Source organism: Lepisosteus oculatus, chromosome 20, assembly GCF_040954835.1.
Source record: "Lepisosteus oculatus isolate fLepOcu1 chromosome 20, fLepOcu1.hap2, whole genome shotgun sequence".
Lineage (NCBI taxonomy): Eukaryota > Metazoa > Chordata > Actinopteri > Semionotiformes > Lepisosteidae > Lepisosteus > Lepisosteus oculatus.
The window spans coordinates 14730732-14753004 of NC_090715.1; the positions used below are offsets into that span (position 1 = coordinate 14730732).

At 37.2% G+C, this 22273-nt stretch overlaps 1 protein-coding gene across 1 annotated transcript in view; it reads right to left on the reverse strand.

The window, feature by feature from the left end:
• The window catches only part of cdh13 (cadherin 13, H-cadherin (heart)), a 415446-nt gene that overhangs the window by 215133 nt on the left and 178040 nt on the right, over positions 1–22273 (reverse strand). Inside the window, exon 6 of the mRNA XM_015368155.2 lies at positions 103–247. Within this exon, the coding sequence (XP_015223641.1) occupies positions 103–247 (145 nt within the window). The remainder of the gene's footprint in view (positions 1–102; positions 248–22273) is intronic.

Sequence of the window (22273 nt, forward strand, 5' to 3'; positions counted from 1 at the left end):
CGGCAAACCACACATTATATCAATCAAACCTCCTGCCATTGCCACCTGCCCGTGCTGTCATCCTCTCCCTTCCACCCTTTTCTAATACGAAAAGCCTCTTACCTGTAGGGGAGCCCTCCAGCACCTGACCGACATATGGGCCCTCCTTGAAAATGGGCCTGTTGTCGTTCTGGTCAATAACAAACACGTCCAGGGCCACTGGGCCTTCCACAATCTTCCCACTCAAGTCGGTTGTCTCTACTTGCATCTGTGGACAGGAGACAGATCAGAAGGAAGTCAGCTTAAAACATGAGGGCCACCAGGGTCTTCACTGTTACAGAGCAAGCTGTAGCTCTCCAAGGTCCTGTGCAGGGAAATCAGCTGCAGCCTGGGCTTGCCACTGAGCTCTGACCACACATTGCAGCCCAAGAGTGACCAAGCTCTGGGTGATGAGGTGAAAACTGCTCTTAATTTTAACTGAGGTGTTGCACCCACCTGGGTTGTGTGAGACCGCAATTATGCACCATTAGCACCACTGCATACACATCAGATAAAACAGAAATAACAAATTACTTCACAAGTTGAACTAAGGGGGGAATGGTTCTTGGAGCTAAGATAATGTGACCATAAAGTGGAATTTATTGAGGACACCAGAAAACTGTTCTGTTTACAATTAGCATGCAGGCAACTGGTTTATGCGTTTCACAAAACAACGAGGTAGATCGGGTAAACTGAAAGAGCAAGTTCCTATAAATAATAAACTGGTCTTGTTTTTGCATTTATAATTTTTCCAAAGCAATGATAATAATAGTAACAGCCATGATTCAGAGCGCTACTAATTAAAAATGTCACCACAACAGTTATGTCCATGCTGTTACGCAGTTGTCCATCAAAACATCAAACTCAAAAGAATTATAGGATTTTCTTTGCTTGACTATGTTTCCTCTGCTTTATCTCTGGTGTCTGACTCAGCAACCACACTACATTTATTATGAGAAGATAGGCAGTGATAAAAGTTAATGACCATTAATTTCCCAGATTATGTTAGGAACATTTATCTCCTTTAAATTAAAATTGAAAGTTTCTTTTTTTGTACTTTTACCTGTCTGAGGACCTGAGGATTATTTTAATTATATTGCATTTTATAGCCTAGGGTGAACAATTATCTCACACTATCTTTCATGAGGGCACTCACATTAACTTCTCCTTCCCGAGTTAAAGATACAGAGCCTTATTATTTTTTCATGTTATTGAGAATTGATACAATGAAAATTATGCCTGACTTCAGTAATCTGAAGCTTGATAACAATAGCTCAGTTCTTATTTCCTATAATTATGACTTCCTTGATTTTACAGCACTGTGGTAATGCCACCTGATTGATCTCTTAGCCCCCCGGTAGTTACCAGAAAGGTGACAGATTAAGCGAGAAGCTTATATCATCAGCAATTTCCAGCTATTGCAGTTTCCACTTATTTCATACGATATCGCATGTCCTGTACAGTGTATCAATCTAATGTTCATTTACAATCCTGCTGCTGACAGAACTTATGTTCTTTGACATTTTGAGGAGTTTGTCGTCTGTTCAGCTGTACCTAATCCTAAAATTCCAAGTTCAATTTGTTATATAGTGCTCCTAGGTTATGAGACAGGGCAGCTTTGATAAGGTACTGTATGGAAGACTATTTCTCATACATCTCAGATTTAATCAGCTCCAGAGAAATCTAATTCAAGACAAGGCCCATCTTAAAGGCGAACACACCACCACAACATTTGATTCTTAACAATTCAAATGTTTCAACAAGTTAACACAAAACTTCTTAAGATTAGATTGCCATATGCCAATTATTTTATGTGCAGAAATGTCTCCATATATACCACATATACCTGAAAATACCCAGTTGTGTCTGAAGCATTAAATCACTCATGCAAATCTATTAGAGCTAGGTCTGCTGATTAGCCTTGTTTTATTATATTCAGGAGTTCTGACATGCAGCTTTACTTAATAACATCAAAGCAGGCACACATCTGACTTTCCAGGAAGCAAAATTTATTTTTTTAACTTTCCTCTAACATGGGCTATGGTAGCATTTCATGCCTGGGATAAGATTCCCTGTGTCCCGCAGGACCTATGCAGCAGTACTGGACTCATGTGCAGTGTCTGTGCTAACTTTCAGACACAGCCACATCACATCCACAACCTTTACTACATGCAGTACACAAATATACAAAAACCAGAATCTGTATAATCCACACCACCAATGTAGTGGATACATATGCCTGTGTTGCATGGTCTCCTCCAAGTGAAACACTCTTAGAACACCCAGGCAGTAAGCTCAATTAAAATGTAATACCCTGTGGGCAGAATAAGGAGGAATTGGCTTCCTTCTTCACTTGATTGCTGTCTAGAGCAAGCCCTGTGCTTACTAGAGTGTGTCACGATAAGCTAGCTTCAGAGCATGCTCCACTTAACAGCAGCACTGAAACTAATCCAGTTGTGTTTTGCAGGCTGCTCTAAACCTTATGGTCAGCAGTCTGAAAGGGGCTGAGGTAAAGGGCAGGGGAGGGGCAATGCATGATTAAAACAGGTTTCAGCCTCTTTTCTACAGTATCGTGGAGAGGTTCAAATCTAAAAAATACAATTAAATTTCAGTACAGTAGATGGACACGTTCATCAAAACCTCAATTACAGTCATACAGATGAAGGCAGTAATTATATTTTGTATAAAACAAAAGAACATCTCAAAATAAAAGCAAAATTACAGGTAGATTATAAGATTGATAAAGCAGAGTAACATGAAAACCTACTTAATTGGTCTCATACATCATTAAAAACTACAGGGGCAGGGGAGAGAAAAAGACAACAGAACATGCCACCTTGAAATAAATGGAACAAAGTCCGTCATATGATAGCCATGCCGGTACCTTGTAGTCTGAGCTCAGTTGTGCCTGATCAGTGCAAGGATGGGACCTCCAGTGAAATCCAGGTTGTAACTTTAAGTAGACCAGTAGGAGGTGCCCTTCCCCTGGACCACAATTTCCAAACCCATTCAGAACTTCACTATAGTTACCATAGGCACTGTGCTGGAGGAGCTCCCAAAATCCATCTGAGACGTCAGACCAAGATCCCGACTACTTTGTCATTAAAGACCCTACAGTATGGTAATATCCACAAGTGGAGGGGTTTTAACAGCAGCATCCAAGCAAACTTCCACTCCAGCCTCTCTAGAGTTCCCCTTAAGGGTGAAGCAATTTCTTACTCTGTCTGATTGGCTGTGTCCAAGGCATTTGCAAAAGCTCACAATAAGCAGAGAAACCATTATCGTACAGGTAGGAGAAAGTAAGGATTAGATTAGATATAGAAGGCGCATAAAATAATCCTCATTTTTCAAAATGACATACTGCCAAAGTCTCATTCACAGCTTCCTGACTACCATCCACTACGGAACAAAGTTTTCAATCAAGTTCAGCATAAAATAATTTTTGCTTGAACACCCTGCGTTGTTCTGTTATTTTAAGTCAGTGCATTTTCTACTAAATGCAGAAACACATTTCTGTGGTGATCTTCTGAAAATCTTATTTCATTTAAAATAACCGTTGATTTTGATAGACCTGCAATTTGTAACATAAAAAGCAGATTTAACTTAATTTAATTTAACTTAATTTAACAGGGATTAGGTGGCAGGGATCACCTTAAAGAGTGGTAACATTGCTTGGTAAATCTGATGGATAAGATACCACAACGCGTACTGGCTGCTTATAAATAGTTTGCATATACATGACAAGCTTCTTAGCCAAATATGCTTCATCAATAAATCTGTTATTTCAGCAGAATCATGTAGGCTTTGAGCACATTGAGTGCATATACTGTATCATAATTCTGGATTATATCTAAAATGTTTTACACAGCAGTGTATACTGTACATAATGATGATGATTTAATTCTGCATCAAACTTAAACTTCTTATATTTTACTATTTATAACACCACGTATTGTTGTAAAATCTAAAGGAAAGTATGAACAAGCCTGCAAGGAGCATTTTTGTGTACATCCTGTCATTAGTTTGTGTTGGTCAATGAATGTTCTGTGTTCAGTTGAACAAAATAGTTCAATGATGAATATTGTGTGGACAGTCATGAGCTGGGATAATACAGACACTGATAAAATTTCAGAATGGATTGTTGAATCCCAGAAGGCATTATGTTTAAGCAGCCTACTAGACAGTGTGCACAAAGTAGTCACAGTGCTGAAAGTATTCATTTTAATTCCACATTAAAAAGCAGGTACTGTACGTACAGTATAATTATTCGGAAGACTTTAGTATTTGTAGTCTACCTTGTAACTCAATTTAACACTTTTTGTGCTAAAAAATTAAAAATGTTATATAGTCAGATAATTTTGTATCTTGATCAATAAAAACAAGCATGACTGAACGAAAGGGATACAGCAGCATTCTGCAAACAAATTCTGGACCATGAACAGAAGTCATTTCTCTAAACCAGATATTTTAAACCTTGGAGAGGTCCAAATCTGTTACACTAATAGGTCACTCTAAATCACCTGTTATAAAAAGATCAGGAACTCTTGTTTAAGCAACAGATCAATTAAGTGATCGGTTGAATGTATAGAACACTGGTCCTGGTGGTTTTATTGCTATTCTGATTGTTTTCACAAACATTCTCGACGTTACAGTATGTAATTGAACATTACTGCATCATCTTTTTAATTGATCTTATTTAAATGTTTAAGATGTTTTAATCTTAATATTTCTCATGGTCTTTTTGAAAAGTTTGCATGGAACTACTGAGTGCTCTTTGTTCTCTAATAGGATTGTCTACAGAATGAAAATCAAAGCTTTTACAGAAGAGACCTTGTTCAACTGTATATATGAAGGTGACCTGAAACAACTTGCGGCAGAAAGAAGAGTTCAGAAATGTTGGTTCCTTTCCTTGATTTGTCATGCATCTTTAATTTATGTATTGGTGAAAGGACATATCCCCTGAAAAGGCACAGAACTGAAGTCTTCATTAGTCAACTCTGCTTTGACTTTGTAGATTTCAGAAGTGCTGCCTGTTTCTAGAACAGTATTAATCACCTTTGATAAAGATCCAGCAGGCACACAGAATGAATAATAACTTTGTTACCAAAGAAATCGCTTCCTTTATTCCTAATTTTGCATTATCATATCTTCCTTCTCCTGCTCATCATTTATTAAATCAAAAGCTAATTTAAACTAGGAAATTAAATAAAAATCAGCAAGCATTCTTCTTCTGCCTTCTGAAAATGAAATTTGATGATCTATTATATATTTACTCTTTATTGCTAATTTATTTAGATTCTGGACTTTTAAGTGTTTTATCGTTTACAATTAATTTTCCTAACTTTTGTGTTAAATGAAATAGTCTGATATTTTTTATAATCAATGTGCTAATTCGAAAATCTTGTCTACCTTTCTCAAACTACCCTAATTCCCTTAAAGGTTTTCTAATTGCACTCCACTAGAGTGCTGGATTTGTAAATCAGGGTGTTGCGAATACTGCATTTGAGCATCTTTCTCCTGCAGTTGTGATCATATTTCTCCTCTATGTACAGTATAGTAAATATACTCCACATGTATTGTATAAACATCCGTCTACTTTATACACTATCCATCCATTTTCTAACTGTTTCATCCAATGCAGGGTTGCGGGCGAGCCGGAGCCGATCCTGGCAAGCAACAGGTGAAAGGAAAGGTAAATCCTGGACAGGACACCGGTCCATCACAGTGTGCACTCAGACACAAACACTCACACCACTCTTCTTGTTCTCTATGCAGCCTTTAGTCTTACGCAGAATGATGCTTCAAAGTATTATCCTGATTTATTTACGGTTCTTCTTTCAAACATCTCAGCTGCACTGTACAGCCATTATGTAAATAGGCTTAATTTTCTAACCCACTACATGTCCTTCCAATCGAAAAACTTTTAGATAACATTCGATGAATGGAATGGTAAGTAACCATGACATACTTTAAAATAACAAAGGAAAGTTATAATGACATTACTCTATAATTCACCATCTAAAATCCAAAAAGCTGTTCATTGTATTCAAGACACCAATCTTCCACACCAGTGGAAGTGAATCTGATTAGCTGGTTCACAATGGTTAATATTCCTTTCCTCGACCTCAGTGGACCCTGTCCATTTCCAGACATTATGTGGAGATTTGTGGCACCAGGACATGTCAAGGGAGGGGGGAGTGGAAGCATGGGGCACTCAGGTCTCTGTTCCATCACTTCTGTCACCTTTGCCCACTCAGGAAGCCCAGAAAGAGGCACCACAACTGGGTGCGGGGCAAGTCAGGAGTGTTTTTTTGGAATGCGTTCAGTATTTGCTTCTAATTGGTTCGTTAAGTACTGGAAAATTAAGTTTCCTAAACAAGTTGTTCACATACAAATCCACATATCCTGAAAAATGCAACTAGATGTACTGTAGCTCTGCAGACAATCTTGATCAGATGGCTTTGTTGGGACAGCCAGTGGAGAAACTGCACTGTAGCACATCTATCTGACTGCAAGCATGGCAAGGAGTGCCAGTAGAGTATTTAAAGCTTTGCGGATCTTGATCACAACTTTGTGGGGGGTTCATGGTCTTTATATTTCCAATAAATCTTTCTATCCTGGTAAATGAATCAATATCTAAAGGGCATAGCAAGCTATACAATATGTTAAACTAATATATATTCTATCCATATGTATAGGGTATTCATGATCCAGCAATTAAATTGATTTACATTACAATGTTTAATTCCTTGCTACAGAAGGTAAAAATGAAAACTACAAAGATAATTAATTCAAATGTGAATTAAAGGTTTGAAGTCAGTTAAATGTAACAAAAGTACTGATGCATGCTTCCTGGGAGATCCATCTTGGTGTTTTAGTTTAAGAAACAACAGTCTCAGCTTTTAGAAGAAACGCAGGTGATTTTCAAATGCTTCAAAAGCAGGAGTCTTTTCAAAAGCAGCCAAAGCACTTCATTAAGCTGCTTTTTGAAAACCTTTTGACGGGTTTCTGGGCATCAGAAATGTAGAACCCCCCTGCAATAAAGCCTTGCAGAGACTGTCCATTCAAAAAGACAAAGCCATCTTCAAAAAAGGCGAGAGTTTACTGCCGGATAACAGGCACTGGCTACAATCACCTGCAGGAACTATATCGCCTTCCCAGTTATGACATCAATTAGGTCTCAGCTCCAAGAGAATATGAACACACAGCCCAACACTTACTATAGTGGGAAAATCACCAGCCAACATGAGCGAAAAATGAAAATGTAATTCACCTTGCCAGTGCACTGCTGAGAAATGCTCAGAAGGAACCTCAATGGTTCACCCAACAGTGATTCAGGCTTAGCTGGAAAGATCCTTCCAAACGCAGAGTGCATTTAACGTTTGCTACACAGGGAGCAGCTCCATATAATTTGTATCCATGATAACTGGTGTAGGGTGGCACCGCAGTACAGTGGTTAGCATTGCTGCCTCGCAGAACTGGGGCCCTGGGTCTGTGTGGAGCTTGTATGTTCTCCCTGTGCTCACGTGGGTTTCCTCCAGGTGGTGTGGTTACCTTCCACAGTCCAAAAACATACTACTAGTAGGTAAATCGGATTATCACGGCCCTGGTGTAGTGTGTGGCTGCCTGTCCAGGGCGTACCCTGCCTTGCCGGAAGAGGCTCTGGCTCACCTGAGACCCAGAACTGAAGAATAGATGGGTGGATGGATGGATGACCTATGAAACATTTCCCTGATAATGAAAGAGGATTAATAAAAACAGTTCACAATAAATAACAAGGAGTCAGATTTAAGGGGAATTCAGAGATAATGTGCGATTGGCGCAGAGTTATGCTAAGAATGAAAAGGACATTTAAACACTAGCTCTTGGGCTTATCACTAATAATAAACAAGGTCATTCAGCTGCAAGGCAGAGCAAGAAACAAAATCGCCTCCTTCCCTCTCCCTTATAGTTCTAGCAATTAAACAAATTCGACACAATTTCAAGATAACGTTTTTTAAGATGACGTTGTAAAAGCGAGCGCCGGGATGCATCAGCACAAGTCATCTTTAAATAACATGCAGTTATCAGAAAGCGTGGGTTCTTTGCTCCATTTAAGAATCGGATTTCATTAAGACTACTTATGAGAAAATGAATATAACGAGCTTGCAACAAGAAAATGACATACTGTACACCACAGGGCCCTAAACAAAAAAGAAATTAAAATTCAGGGGCATTTAGGAAACGTCAGGTTTATTGAAGATTCTTGAAGGTTTACTTCTTTTTTTCAGTTTTCCTTTTCTCTAGTGAGATACGTCATGTTTTTAAAATTTGAAATCGAGTATTAGATACTGATTGACATACAGTAAGTGGAAGTGCTATACATTGTCAAAAACCCCAGGTCCTTCATCTATTCTATTCTTTCAGGTTCCATTGAGTTGATCAAACCCTTAAACAGCCATTCAAAAGATGTATTCCACAAGAAATACTACCATCATATACAGTCAATACAACCAGGGGCCTATTCTATTATATTCAAGAAATGGAGTTGAGACATACATTTTATATAATGTAAATGGAATCAAAGAACTAGAAGACAAGGTACAGTTGCTAAAAGGCAAACCCTGTGATATGGTATCTATTTAATTTCCCTGAGAGTACATATTTTTATCCATTCTATTCTTCTGAGCCATTGAAGCAATAGATCTTTAGAAACTGAAGGCACTGCATTTATGAAATCAAGGGGTAACACCACCGAATTGCACAGGTTATATATTAAAAGGTATCTGTTCTATATCTACACTTCCATGCTCAAATAATGTCAGCTAAATATAGCGTTATACTGGTACGGTTTTACAATAGAAACTTAATAAAAAAGGACACTTGCTTTAAAGGGTTTAACTTTAAATGTTGAATCCTTCACGCAAGTTATTGCATACATTAAAAACCCAGAGCCATATCTAGAGAGGCCTGACTTAGCCAATACTGACTCAAAGACCATCCTATCACACGGCAAGACCACAGCCCCACATTTCCCCAATACCCACAGTTTATTACCAGAGTTGTAGGATGTATTATAAGGAATCTTGATGCTTTCATTGCACTGCGTCTCATTGTTTTGTGCATTGTTATATACAGTAATATGATCAAGAAAGGGTTGCACCCATTTTGAAAGCAACATATAATGACATAATAAAAGACATTTCAATAAATAGTGATGGATACCAAATGAGTGTGCTGTGCTTTTAGCATCCCTATAGCTACAGTAGCACTACTCTATTATTTCCTAAGATAACAGCATTACAATGTTAAAAAAGTATACATGGATACAGTATATTGTTTATTTTAATATTCTGTCCTCAAGCATCTTAACACTCTTTCATAAAGACTGCTGCTTAAGAATAAATTGTTTTAGAGTAAAACATTTCTTTTGGATCTGTTCCTTGATTGCAGAGCACCAATAAACAGCAAATTGGGTCAAAAAGATACCACTTAAACTCTGGAATAAGAAAGTGTCTGAAATTGCATGACTAAAACATGTCTCTTAAGGATCTACAAAACCTAAAACAAGCAAAAAAGAAAGAACAGTAATATGCCATAAGATAGATCAGCACAGTTTCATACCCTGTAACTGTCTGCTGGCTCGATGTTTTGGGCAGGACACAAAGTAGCCGATTGATTTATAATATGTGAGAAAAGTCAGAGGGGACATATCAGCACTGTCATCATAAGCTGTCTCCTGGTTCTGACAAAATGACAAGACATAGTCTTTGTTCCTTCATAACCTTTTGAAAGACAGGTGACTATTTTTAACAGAATCCCTCACAACCCAGAGCAACTTTATCATTACCAGTGTGACAACAGAATTTGGGTTTTTAGTATACATTATCATTATAAATTCTCTATATACAGTTTACTACACACATCTAATTGGATCTATTATAATAAGGGTTCATAATTGCACAATTTGTATCGCTTCACCGAGCGTTGTTCAAAATAAAAATGTATTTCAAAGAAGTATGAATTTATTCACTTTTTTCTACGTCCTCCTAGATAACGTTAACTGTTCTTATTGGAAAGATTGTAAAAAATAACATTCCTTTGCATTTCTCCTTCTCTTGCCTCTTTATCCTCAATCACCACTCCACCTCTTTCACAGGTGAAACCTCCTCTTACTAATCTCTTCAACTGCTCCAAAATCAACCTGCTCACCACCAATCCTCACTTCAGAACTGGTCTAGATTCTCTGTTCTCTGTCCCCCCCAGTGGACTAGCATTTCTGCAGGTAGAATCAGAAGCAGAAGAGCCTTCCTCCTTTTTGCATTTTTTGCAATTTTTCCACAGTGTACTGTGAGGAGCACAGCCCCAGTGGGGACCACCTTCCACAGATTCCTCCCGCGAATGGGCTGCTGGAAGTTGCCCAGGAAGTTGCAGTTGCAGGAAGCCAATTGGTCAGGGGACTCTGTAAAAGAACAGGAAGCAGGAACTTCCACAGTCAGTCTGGGGGAGAGGATGCCTGCTTTTGAAGGAGACAGAAGGCAGAACTCCTCACCAGAGGAGCAGGACTGAACCATGGATCAATGAACTGCGTTTGGAAGTTCTTATGAAGAGTCTTGGAGAGAGAGACTATTTTTGGGAGTAAGAGAAAAGTCTGAGAGACTTTTGGGAAAGACTTGGGTTACACAGGGATTCGGTCCAGAAGTTTAGGCAGTAGCTCGAAGCAGAGCTTAAGGTTTTGTTTGGTTTTGGTAATTTAGAGATCATTTGGAACAAAAATCAGAATATCATTCAGTCCTCAAGTAGTGTTCATTGAAACCCTACTTGCTTAATTGATCAATTGCTATAACAAGTGTCGCTAATCATTAAATAACAGGTGATTTAAGGCATCTGACAAGTATAAATGGATTGGGACAAAACAGGACCAGGGCTGAACTCCCATGCCTTATAGACTGTGTATCACTGCTCATCAGCAATAATTGTATCTTTAAGTTCATCACAAGTGTTGTGCCAAACTAAGGGCATCAGTCGACAGTTTGTGTGTTGAAAGTTGTCTTTATTTCATATGCATATGGGAGTCTTGCTCTTGTACACAAGACTCAAAAGACAACGCTTGCAGTGCTCTTTAATACAGCGATACAAACAATACAAGATACACTCCCACATGACTCTCTTCTTGCATTGAGGCTTTATATGGTCATTCTAGAAAGCTGACCAGTACATATACAGGTATTTTCTTTACTGCCAGCTAGCATGACAAGCAGCCCCTTCTGCTGAATAGACCATTTGTTCCAGGAGAGGTTACTCAGTCATTTCCCTGAGAACTATGCCAGCTATGCATAAAGACACCAAGTGGCTATATTATCTTTTGAGAGAAGACATCCTGAGACAGAGTTAGTAAAATATAAATACAGAAATACATAGCCAACAAGATATAATACAAACGTTTAGTAAAACACTTTTAGTTAATTCCCTCTTAGTCTTATTATAATTTGTTGTTTTCAGAAATATTTACCTATATTTGTACAATATGTGTGCCTTTCCTGTAACAGGTAATTTTGTCAAAACAAATTATGTTAGGTTCAGTATCAATCACAGGAAATCTGAGGTGAAACAAACTTTTTTTTTACATAAAATGTTTTACTTTTTTACATAAAATCAAATGAGGCTTTTCCAGTAGAAATCAAATGAAACAACTTTGCTTGAGTTGCATTAAATATACTAACAAAATGTTTAATTAAGCACGGAACTGTAAACATGAAGATACCAATTCAAAGCAATTTTGTCTCTGAACACATCCTATGAGAATGTACAACTTTATACTTTATACTCCCTAAGATCGTAAGGACCCCCTTATGCTTGACTGAGGGTACAAAAGTAATGATAAAGAAGATTTCTCATTTATTTTTAATATCTGTGTTATTTTTCTTCACCTTTGGGATATTTAAAAAACATTTTACAGATCAGAATCTCTGGAGAGGCGACTTCTTTAGATTTAGTTGAGACAGAGAATGTGTAGCCTTGTGGTGATGGCAATTTAAGGGTATAATTAATCTCTGTTCACCGGCAATATGTAAGAAATTAATTTATTTACCTTGGGTGAAAATGTTCTTTAAGGTTTTGTGTTTTGGGTCTCTGAAAGTCAATAAAAGTTTTATGTGATCTACAGATTGGCACACAAACAAATCTACATCATTAAATTTTATTAATTATAAACAGGGCTGTCCAACTCCAGTCCTGGAGGGCCAGTGTGCCTACAGGTTATCATTCTAACTCAGCTAGTTACTGGCTTAATTGGACCAATTCAGCAGATTTTCCCATCTCTCCAGATGTTGCTTAAAATTTTAAAAAGACGTAGAAAGACCCATAGACATACTGTTCCTCCCAGACCAGCGTTGGATAGCCCTGATCTAGGATTGAACAATTGCCTTCCTGGGACATGATAATGAAAGTGAATGATTTTTTTTTAAATGTCAAAGTAATTTTATCCTTGGACACATTTAGAAAGCTGCAAAAGCTCTGGATCATTCATTAATTTGAAAGGTTGCGGCAATGGCAACAGATTCTAGGCGTGCGTTTTCTTACATCTCTCAATGGGCATCACAGTCATTCCTCATGAACTGCCACTTTCTTGATTTACTGTATCTACCCATTAATACTGTACCTTAGATCAATATACAATTATTTGATGTCTAAAGTATTGTTATTTGTTATAGTATACCTGCACTCGGTAAATGCACCCATAATTACAGTTATGCAATATTCTGGGAAAGCATCACAATCTGTGCATTTGTTTATCCATCTTATAGTAGATTTAATGTACAATTGTGGATCACATATTGGATGCTACTAACTGCATTCAGTTTTGGCCCATGTAACCAGACAGGTAACCATTAGCAAAGGACATGGAATTTGAGTCTGTTTTATGTGCAGTGGGCTACTCAGCATTCTAATATTTTTCTTTAATTTATGGTTTTAATCTGCTATGGTTCTAATTTCTATTTTCATCTTTTTCAATAAACATCATTGATAAAACTTGCAAAATGACTTAGACAATGAAGAAGTAAGAGTTCTCTGCACTTTGTGTACACAAATTCTTCAATGCTGCCTTGTTTTCTAAATCATTGTGTACCAGTTCTTCCCTAAAATGGGAGGCTAAAACCTGCCGTGCTCCTGTTAAAAAACACTCAAAAGGCATTCTACTGTAATTACCAAGTGCAACTAACAAGGGTAAATGAAATTAAAATCCACAGCAGTAAATATTTGATCATCAGACTCAAGTTAACAACTTTAAATCAAGGTGTCAGATGTACAGTACTTTCTGACAATTCTGTAATTTCATTTTTCCAATAAAATGACATTGTAGTTGTTTTTTTAATTTATGAGGCCGCTCAGGAGTCGGCAGAGAGGATTATCAGCAACACCATACACAGATCATCAAAGTCATTGAATTACAGTCATTCATACCACATGGCTGGTCCATGGGACACTAAATTACTAATCAATTTATCTCTCAGTAGGGCTACAGAGCACAGAATCACTGTGTTATGCTGCATGGCTGGTTCCTAAACTCACTGAATAATTACTGACACAAATGGACAGGTCCCCACAGAGATGGCTTGTTGTCACTATTTCTAAGCTTTGTTTAGCTTTCCTTTACTTATAAAGTATGATTCACACTTTCTGTTGCCACATGAATAGGACAGCAGGTGTCAATATTAAACATAACCACAAAATATTTATGTTAGTACTTCTTGGGTACTATTTCATTGCATAAATACCTCTATGAATCATCTCCAGTTTGGCTTACCTAAGCTTAATATTAAAAGCTTCATGTAATGAAGCAGCAGAGGCATGTATGGACAATGAATGTTTAAAGACCATATTCAAAAACTAGCAGTTATTCTGTTTTAAAACAATGTTCTTACAAAAAAAGTTTATCTCAAAAACACTTTCTCTGTGTGAACCAAATTAACCTCAGTCTGCATAGATAGTTTTCTGATGATCCAGAAGGACTCACAGTTACTTTTCCAAACCGTTATAAAGGAAACTCTTTAGAGGAAACTCTAAAGGAGTATAAACTCATATTCCAGACTTAAGCTTCTTTTGGCATCCCTCCAATGTCATTAATTTTAAAGTAGTTTTTTTTTCAGTTTTGACATTGAAATATAGTTTTGTAAATGTGACTTGGATGTTCTTAATTAAACTAAAAGCAAAGACACTGTGTACTTTAGCTATCACAAACTCTTAAAACAGCCACATGCAGCCCATTACCGAGACTGTGGAGCAGCACAGCCTATCTGCCACAGCAGAGACTATTACAGCATGGGGACTTATCAGCTGTACCAAACAGAGTAAGGAGTTTCTGGACACAAATCTCACAGCATCAGGGAGCACATTACGTGCCTTTAAGCCTTGCAAATTATTCTGCAGTCAAGCAGAAAGCTGTAGTTTTATTTGGACACTGTTTGTGCCTCTTTTTATAAACGATAAAAAACAGTTGTGGACACAAGACTCTTATTTTTTTAAACATTCATGAAAAGATTGATTGCTTCAGTCAGCAAGACTCTAGGGACTGTATTGCAAATAATTCATTTTTTTCCCTTCTGTATGGAACTGCTTCAGATTTCTTTTGATTTTGCACCAAATCTGGGGCTGCTGACAAAATACGAATTTGTCAACTTTAGAGGAGAGGTAAAAATATATTTTAAAGAAAGTGAGGAAAAAGGAGCAAAGGAAGTTAAAAGTATCCAACAATATGCACGTGCAGTAAAAGACATTTGTTGATTGCATAAAAAATAGTGAATAGCCGAATATAAATGAAATAGCTAACTGCTATTAAAAAGTGCTGACAATGAGCTTTTAGGGTACCCAGTCATTAGTCAGGGGTGATGGAGATTCTTTGAGAGATTTTCCACATAGTGTGGGTGGGTTAGGATAGGTCTCCAGATAGCTAATTTGACTTCCTACAGGTAGACTCAAAACAGAATCCCATATTTGGGCCTGTTCACAACTCATAATCAATGCACAGTATCTTAAATGAATCAAACCTTTATGTCTTTAAGTAGCCAATGAAGTGGTGAACTTTCACATTAATTACACATAAACATTCATTACCACTGACTCTACAGGTGTAGATTTAATAAGTGTATTTACATAGCAATAGTAGATTCAAGGTAATGCAAACTTTTCTATTATACATCAATATTTTCATATATGATCAACTTTCAAGAAACACAGTGGCATGTGCAACTACACATATGCTAGCAAAAAAGGTATACTGTATGAAAATTATACATCATCATGAAAATAGACATCAAACAAACTGTTACTAAGTATAATTATTGTTTTTACAGTATGTATTATAACTAAATTATTGCTATGTACTGTGCATAAACTATTTAAATGTACACAATGTATATTATTATCTATTTCCCCACAGTTCAACCTGGACCAAGCTATAAATGCAGTTAAGGCAACTTATGCCAATTTTGTAGTGACTAACTCGTTAATTTAATTCCTTAGTCAATAAAACTTTGGGGAAACATTTGGAAAGACAGACATTTTGTCATTAACATTCTGCAATGGATAATGCCATTAAGTTAATGAGCCAAATGAATTGTTTTTTTTTTTTAATTCACACCACTTTGCATCTTTTTCCAATATCAAATAATTGCATGCAGGCAGGTAATACTATCAGTACCTTTAAAACTACATTGACAGATGCACCCAGATTACTAAGAGCTCAAAACTTCACAACAAAGCTTTGATGAGTTTCATCTTTCAAAACTCAGAAATGAGCCATGGAATAGATTTCAAAGTGCTCCGAACAATCTACACCCCACAAAATAGAAAAACGATCTAACTACATGATTATTTATTTATTATATTCTGCCTATAAATTCTTGGCATATTGAGGTAGGGAGTGTGTCTGCTAATACCAGACCATCATTATCTGATTCTCTTTTTTTCATTCTCAAGTCACAGGCTACAGGTTCACTGTTGCCAAACTAGCTCATGGACATTGGCAGTTTGGAAGGACATCATCCATTAACAGATCTGATAATTTCCCCAGGCATCCTTTGCACAGCTTTTATTTTCTTACCTTGAGGCTTTTGTGAAAACAAATGGTGACCGTAATATTGGACTGCATATCCACACCAATGTGGCATTCTATTATTCATGAAGAGTGTGAGCCATTTTCCCAAATGCTACCATTGAAATGAATCACAGCTGCAGATGCTTACAGAATCGTAGATGCCATGAGGACATAAAACTAGTTTGAATGTTTAATTCAGTCACCCTGACAGCGCTACAGTATGCCTGGGTGAGTCCGAGAACCCCTATTTCATGGGTATTTTCGGGCTCAATCAGGTCAGTTATCCCAGCCTCCCTTGTCCAATTAACAGATACTTTAATCATCAACACCGCAGTATATTAACCCTGCTTTGCCACTGATCCGGTGCTCTGCCATTGAGTAGCCTTCTGACTTATCTAGTGCATTCAGCGATACTAACCTGCGTCACCAAAGGATACTCTACCTAAATGCACCAGAAATATTCCTAGTCCTATTAATTCTGGTCACCGTTTCACTTCCATTGTCCCTGTCTGTCTTTGTCCTGCCTCTGCCTTTTCCGAGTGCCTCCTTGCATCGCTTTGGCTACCTCCGCCAGCCTCCGGCTTTCACAGAGCCCCACAGGCTTCGCTGCACCGGGATTCCCAGCCCCTCAGCAAGATGCCTCATAACAGACAGTGCATAAAACCAGACTGGATGTTCATGGAAATGAGGCTGTGGATCTTATTGAATACTTGCAAGGCCAGAGAGAAAATTTCAAAAGTGGGGAATGTTTAAGACGTTAATAGGGCAACAACATATAATCAGGTACAGGGGATTCTTTTGCACTGATAAATCCATGTCAGTAAGGCCAAGAGACAACATAAAATGTCAGGCTTCATATAAAAAGTTTAAATTAGAAAAACTAGGAAAACTGGTGATAACAAGAATGAATAAGCTCTATAAAAAATGGTACTGTATATGATCCGATGCCATGGCAGCTTACTTATTTATACAGATTTCAACAAAATTCCACAAACACAAAATGAATGAATAGATGGATTTTCAAGGTCTCTTGCAAAAAACAATCAAGGAAAAGAAGAGTAGCTAAGAACTGAACAGTCAATGTCAAGATCACAGTAAAAAAAGCTCTCCCTTTGTAACTGTAATATACAGTATCTTTGGATCCAATCAACCAGTAATTAAATAGGATTTGCAAATAACATAACAAAACACCGTAACATTGTATTTTCTTCACATGGGTCACTACGGAATTATTTCCTGAAACCAAATCTTTTCTCCATGTAGATGATGGGATTGTATTTAGGAATTTGAATTTCAATTTGCATTTTACTGTGCACTTTGTATACGGAATGTCTCAAGGCTTTAATTTACACTTTTGATCGACATGCCAGAAAAATCATTATAAGGCATAACAGGGCTTGGAGGAGGAAGCTAATTAATAATGAAGCTGACAGTTAATTGCAGAAGGCTTTGGAAACTATTAACTTCATGTATCAAAGACTTCACAGTATTCTGTAAAACAGCAGAAAATTTCTCAGTAAGAATAAGAATGTAACAAGTCAACCACAAACTGTGAGTTCCAAACCAAAGTGGGATTATAGTATGAAGGATTAAATTTATTTTATTACTTAATGTTTAAATACATATGGTTGGATTTTCAAAGTTGTATTATAAAAGTCAAAATAAACCTTTATTTAACTGATTTAAGTCAAATGAAGACAAATTTCCATCTGGAGCATTTTATTTGTATAATGTTCCATCAAGGGTGCAATAGCAGCTGTGGATTTGAACGCATGACTCTCCAGTCCTGAATTCAGAGAATGTTGTAGTCTGGAAAATGTTGTGAAGACTGCAGGATACTTTTACAAGATGTGGAATATAGCCCTGTTGAGGTAAACTGCAATAGGCTGCAAGAGCCTTGCTCTTCTGCATCGAATGTCATTTACACACAGTCATTTACTCCTTTAAACATAAGGAAACCTTGTAAGTTCCTTTCATACGTCACATATCCAATGCCTTGCAAAAGTATTCACCCTTCTCCAATTATGTCCCATTTTTTAAAGGCAATATTTTTAATCAAAACATGAATGCTCAAACCTGGTGTAGGAAGTGAAATATTGGTAGGAATTGCACAGAAAACTCCTATTAAAATGTATTGATTGTATACACTGTCTTGCAACAATATTTAGATCACTTCTATGGTGTCCCGTTTTGTGATCAGTTACACATTTAGGTCAACTGTTTCTTCGGGGTTTTTCAAGGAATAAACAGAATTATTAGTGTTAATTAATGTGTTTGTGTTTTTAATATACATTTACCTTTTGTTCTAAAGAGGTAAAACGTGATACCCAATTTTCTTAGAAGGAATAGAGTATAGTAAGAAGGAGAAGCATGATTCTGTCAGATGAAGACCATGGTTTTCAGGCTCGGAGGTACAAAAACTTGTACAACAAACAACTTGGAATTCTCTGTTGATGTTTAACGTAGTGTACCTTAATTGTGAACATTTATAAACATCAGAAGGTATCTAGGTGGCAAGTACAATGACTGCTGATTGTTTTACATTGTGAATACGTTATAGTTGGAGCATTTAGGCTTTAAATCAATTTTTAAGCTTAAAACTGTTTATGCATCACTTTGTAATTTCACTGAATGGAGCACCATAGCAAGGCTCTGAATACCTTTGCAAGGCACCCTACAGTACAGTATGTGATCATTTTAGTTTTTTATTTTCATTTGAATGACATTTAACTTCTTTCACCCATACAAGTGTTCTGTTACAGCATTTCAATTTTGATTAAAAATATACACTTTAAAAAATTCTGTTGGCAATTCAACAAAATGGGACATCATTGAAAGGGAATTACCACTTTTACAAGGCACTGTATATAACTACTAGGCACTTTGTGCAACTACATTATTAGAATGTACTAACTACCACATGCAACTTGGTTCACCCATCGAGCAATCAGCACTCATTATATTTGCCACAGACATGTCTTCAGATGTTAATACATAATCACAATAACGGCTTTAATGGTCAGTAGATAATCCCAGGTTGGAGATGTACAGTTATTTACAGCTACAGCCTGATGGGCTTTTTGTAGTTATCAGAATCATGCCTCTACCTCTTAGATGAGATCAGATCACTTTATTGGCCATATACAATTTCTTGCATATGAATTCGTCTTTACGCAGACCCCAGCTTGCTCTCCATGAGACACACAGACAGGGAGAGAGCCTGGGGTCAGAGTGCAGGGTCAGCCATTGTACAGCACCCCTGGAGCAGCTGGGGTGAAGGCCCTTGCTCGGGAGTAGCATTCCTCCGGCAACCTTCCAGCCACAGGCGCAGATCCTGAGCCACAGAGCCACCACTCTGCCCTTATTACATCCTTTATCCTTTTTTAGTGTCAGAGGAAACCAGAGCACCTGGAGAAAGCTCACAGAAACACGGGGAGAACATACAAACTCCATGCAGAGGTCTAGAATCGAACCCAGGGCCCCAGCTCTGGCATTACTGTGAGGCAGCAATACCAACCACTGCACATTTTCATGCTAGCTGTATTATAATGTGGATTTTTTTCTTATGATTCATCAATGCTCAGAACTTCAGGACGACTTTAATATTCATATGAGTTCTTTCTTTGAAACTTGAATTATTTAGCAAGCTTCGTGGAATAATTATGTCCTGTGCACTTTGAAAATATTAACACCTGTAACTTCCAAGAACTGGTATTATAACAGTGTTTACTTGGCACAGCTGTTGTTTCATGCATGTTTTAACAGGAGGTCCCACAAGTAGGGTGGAAAACCTTACCTGCAGGAAGCCATCTGTCTTCTTTTACCCTGAAGCAGTTTGAAGAGTTTTGTCCCTGTGAGAACGTCACACGAAGTGTGCCCAGGGGTGTGGGGGACAGCATCTATATAATCTGACATCAGCGCCTTAACATTCAAATAATGTTTTCATCTTTAAAAAAATCTTGATCACATTCAAGCTATCAAAAGTAATTTCTGCAGGGTTAGGAAATTACCAATTTCATGCATTTTCTTCACTATTTGCTGCATGACTGAAACACATTTGTGCCGACTTTATGACTTGTTGTGTGCCATTTCATTAACATCTAATTAGCTCTAATTTCCCTGTAATTAAACCTAATTAGAAAATAATGTTTGACATCGCAGACAGCTAAATGCAAACACCACAATCGGTGCTGAAAAGAATCTGGATTCTTTCGCCTGTGTTTTGTTTTCTGTTAAAACTGGTTACAGTGCCTTTCATCATACTTTCATTCCTTCAAAGGAGCACAAAGCTGTGCTCTCCATACTGGGCATAACCCATTAAACACTAGCACTGCGGCCTGCATTGACTATCTCTTTTTATACAGCATCATTTAAATTGCAAATTGCTTTGACCTTGAAAACATGCTTAACACTGCATACTTGTAAGCTCCGTTGTTGCTTATTAGATAAAGGTAGCCAGTAAACAAGAATCCTGTTAGAGACTTTCCAGGTGTTTGTGAACAGTACATCAGATAATGCAGTCTTGTCTCACCAAGCAAAACTACTTAGAGGTGTATCTACATTATAAATTGACATTTGAAAAAATAATTTCCTTGAATCTATCTAAAGCACACAATGAGATTATGCCAGTAACAGCCTTTCCATTTTAAACTTTGAATGTAAACATGATATATTCCTTTGTTTCAGTGCTGTCTTTTGAAATTATGCTCAATTTTCTTAAATGTGGCATGTTAATATAGCTCATCCTGAAAAACTAATGTGTCAAATGATACCCATTTGAAAATGCTCTGAATAGAATCACTACACCTAATGATAAGGAATACTGCACTCATCTCCAGACAATGACATGGAAATTAGGGTGTTGATAGGTTTGTTTGAGACAGAGCTTTCAAAAGACATTAGTCTGAGATTTTAACAGGCACAGCTAGCATTGTTGTATAACACTTTTCAAGTTTGCAAAGTATTACTTCTACAAATACAACTGAAATTGGTGAAGACTAGGCATTTAAGCGTACAAAGTGTAATGTTAAACAATAAACCTAAGAAATAACTAATTAAATTGCTTCATTTGTTCTCAGGGGTGAATTAATCATTTGAATCAATATATCACTTTACATTTAAAATTCTTTCAGGTTAGGTTAGTATATGCATAGAAGAACGGTTAATCAAACTATTACAAATATTAAATGTTATTTTTACATCATAAAGAATTAAAAGTGCCACGCAAATGAATGTATTTATATATAATTTTCTTTCCCAACTTTGGACTCAAAAACTACATCATAAACTTGTATTCATTATTGGAAACAGATACTAATTTTAGTCATTGAAGTTACTAAGTAATAGGTACAATATGTGGGAAAATGCTAGAAGTTGATTCACCAGGATATTTCTGGGAAAAAATAAACATCTAGTCTTGACCTCTCTTGACTCATCTGGCATCTGGAAGATCTTTTTTAACTTTGTTGCAGAACCTGATTTATTTGCTACTTCTGTGAGGGGAAAAATGCTCAAATGCAAGAACAGATACAGTATATACAGGTATATAAAGCAACTGGAATCTAAAAATATGTTGTCCAGAGAACAAAGTGGAAAAGAATTTGTATACACAGTATGTGGGTAGCATCGGAATTTTACTTTATGAAGCTCAGTACATTCTCTTTTCTACTCAAGCTACAGTACAAGCCTGAGATAAAGGCACTGTGTGGTGTGTCGAGACTTTGATCCCTATTTGTAAAAAAGTGATGAGTCCTACAATACATGCCAATCAGTTTAGAAGTCATCGGAGAGAAAGGGAAACTGTTTCAACAATTGCAGGCATACAATTTGATACAGTCTTCCAAGCAACATTACTATGCCTTTTGTCTATACTGAAGGAGACAGCCTGATGTTATCTGAACCTTTGTCCCAGGACCCCCCACCATATCTCCCTTTGCAAGGGTGTCTAAAAAAGACGTGATGATAATGATCTTTTTCAGACCTGGGATCACTTAAGACAAGAAACCCTCACAAACATACCTTTTCCTTTTAAAGAATTATTAGGTCTTGAAATTGACATGAAATTGTGCTGTCTTGCTTTTATTGGAGGCAGGCTGGTGCTTAAATTATGGCTTCTCATAGATCTCGATCGATAAGCTTGTCCACCCTTTCAGTTTCACAGGCATATCTCTAAGGCAGCTT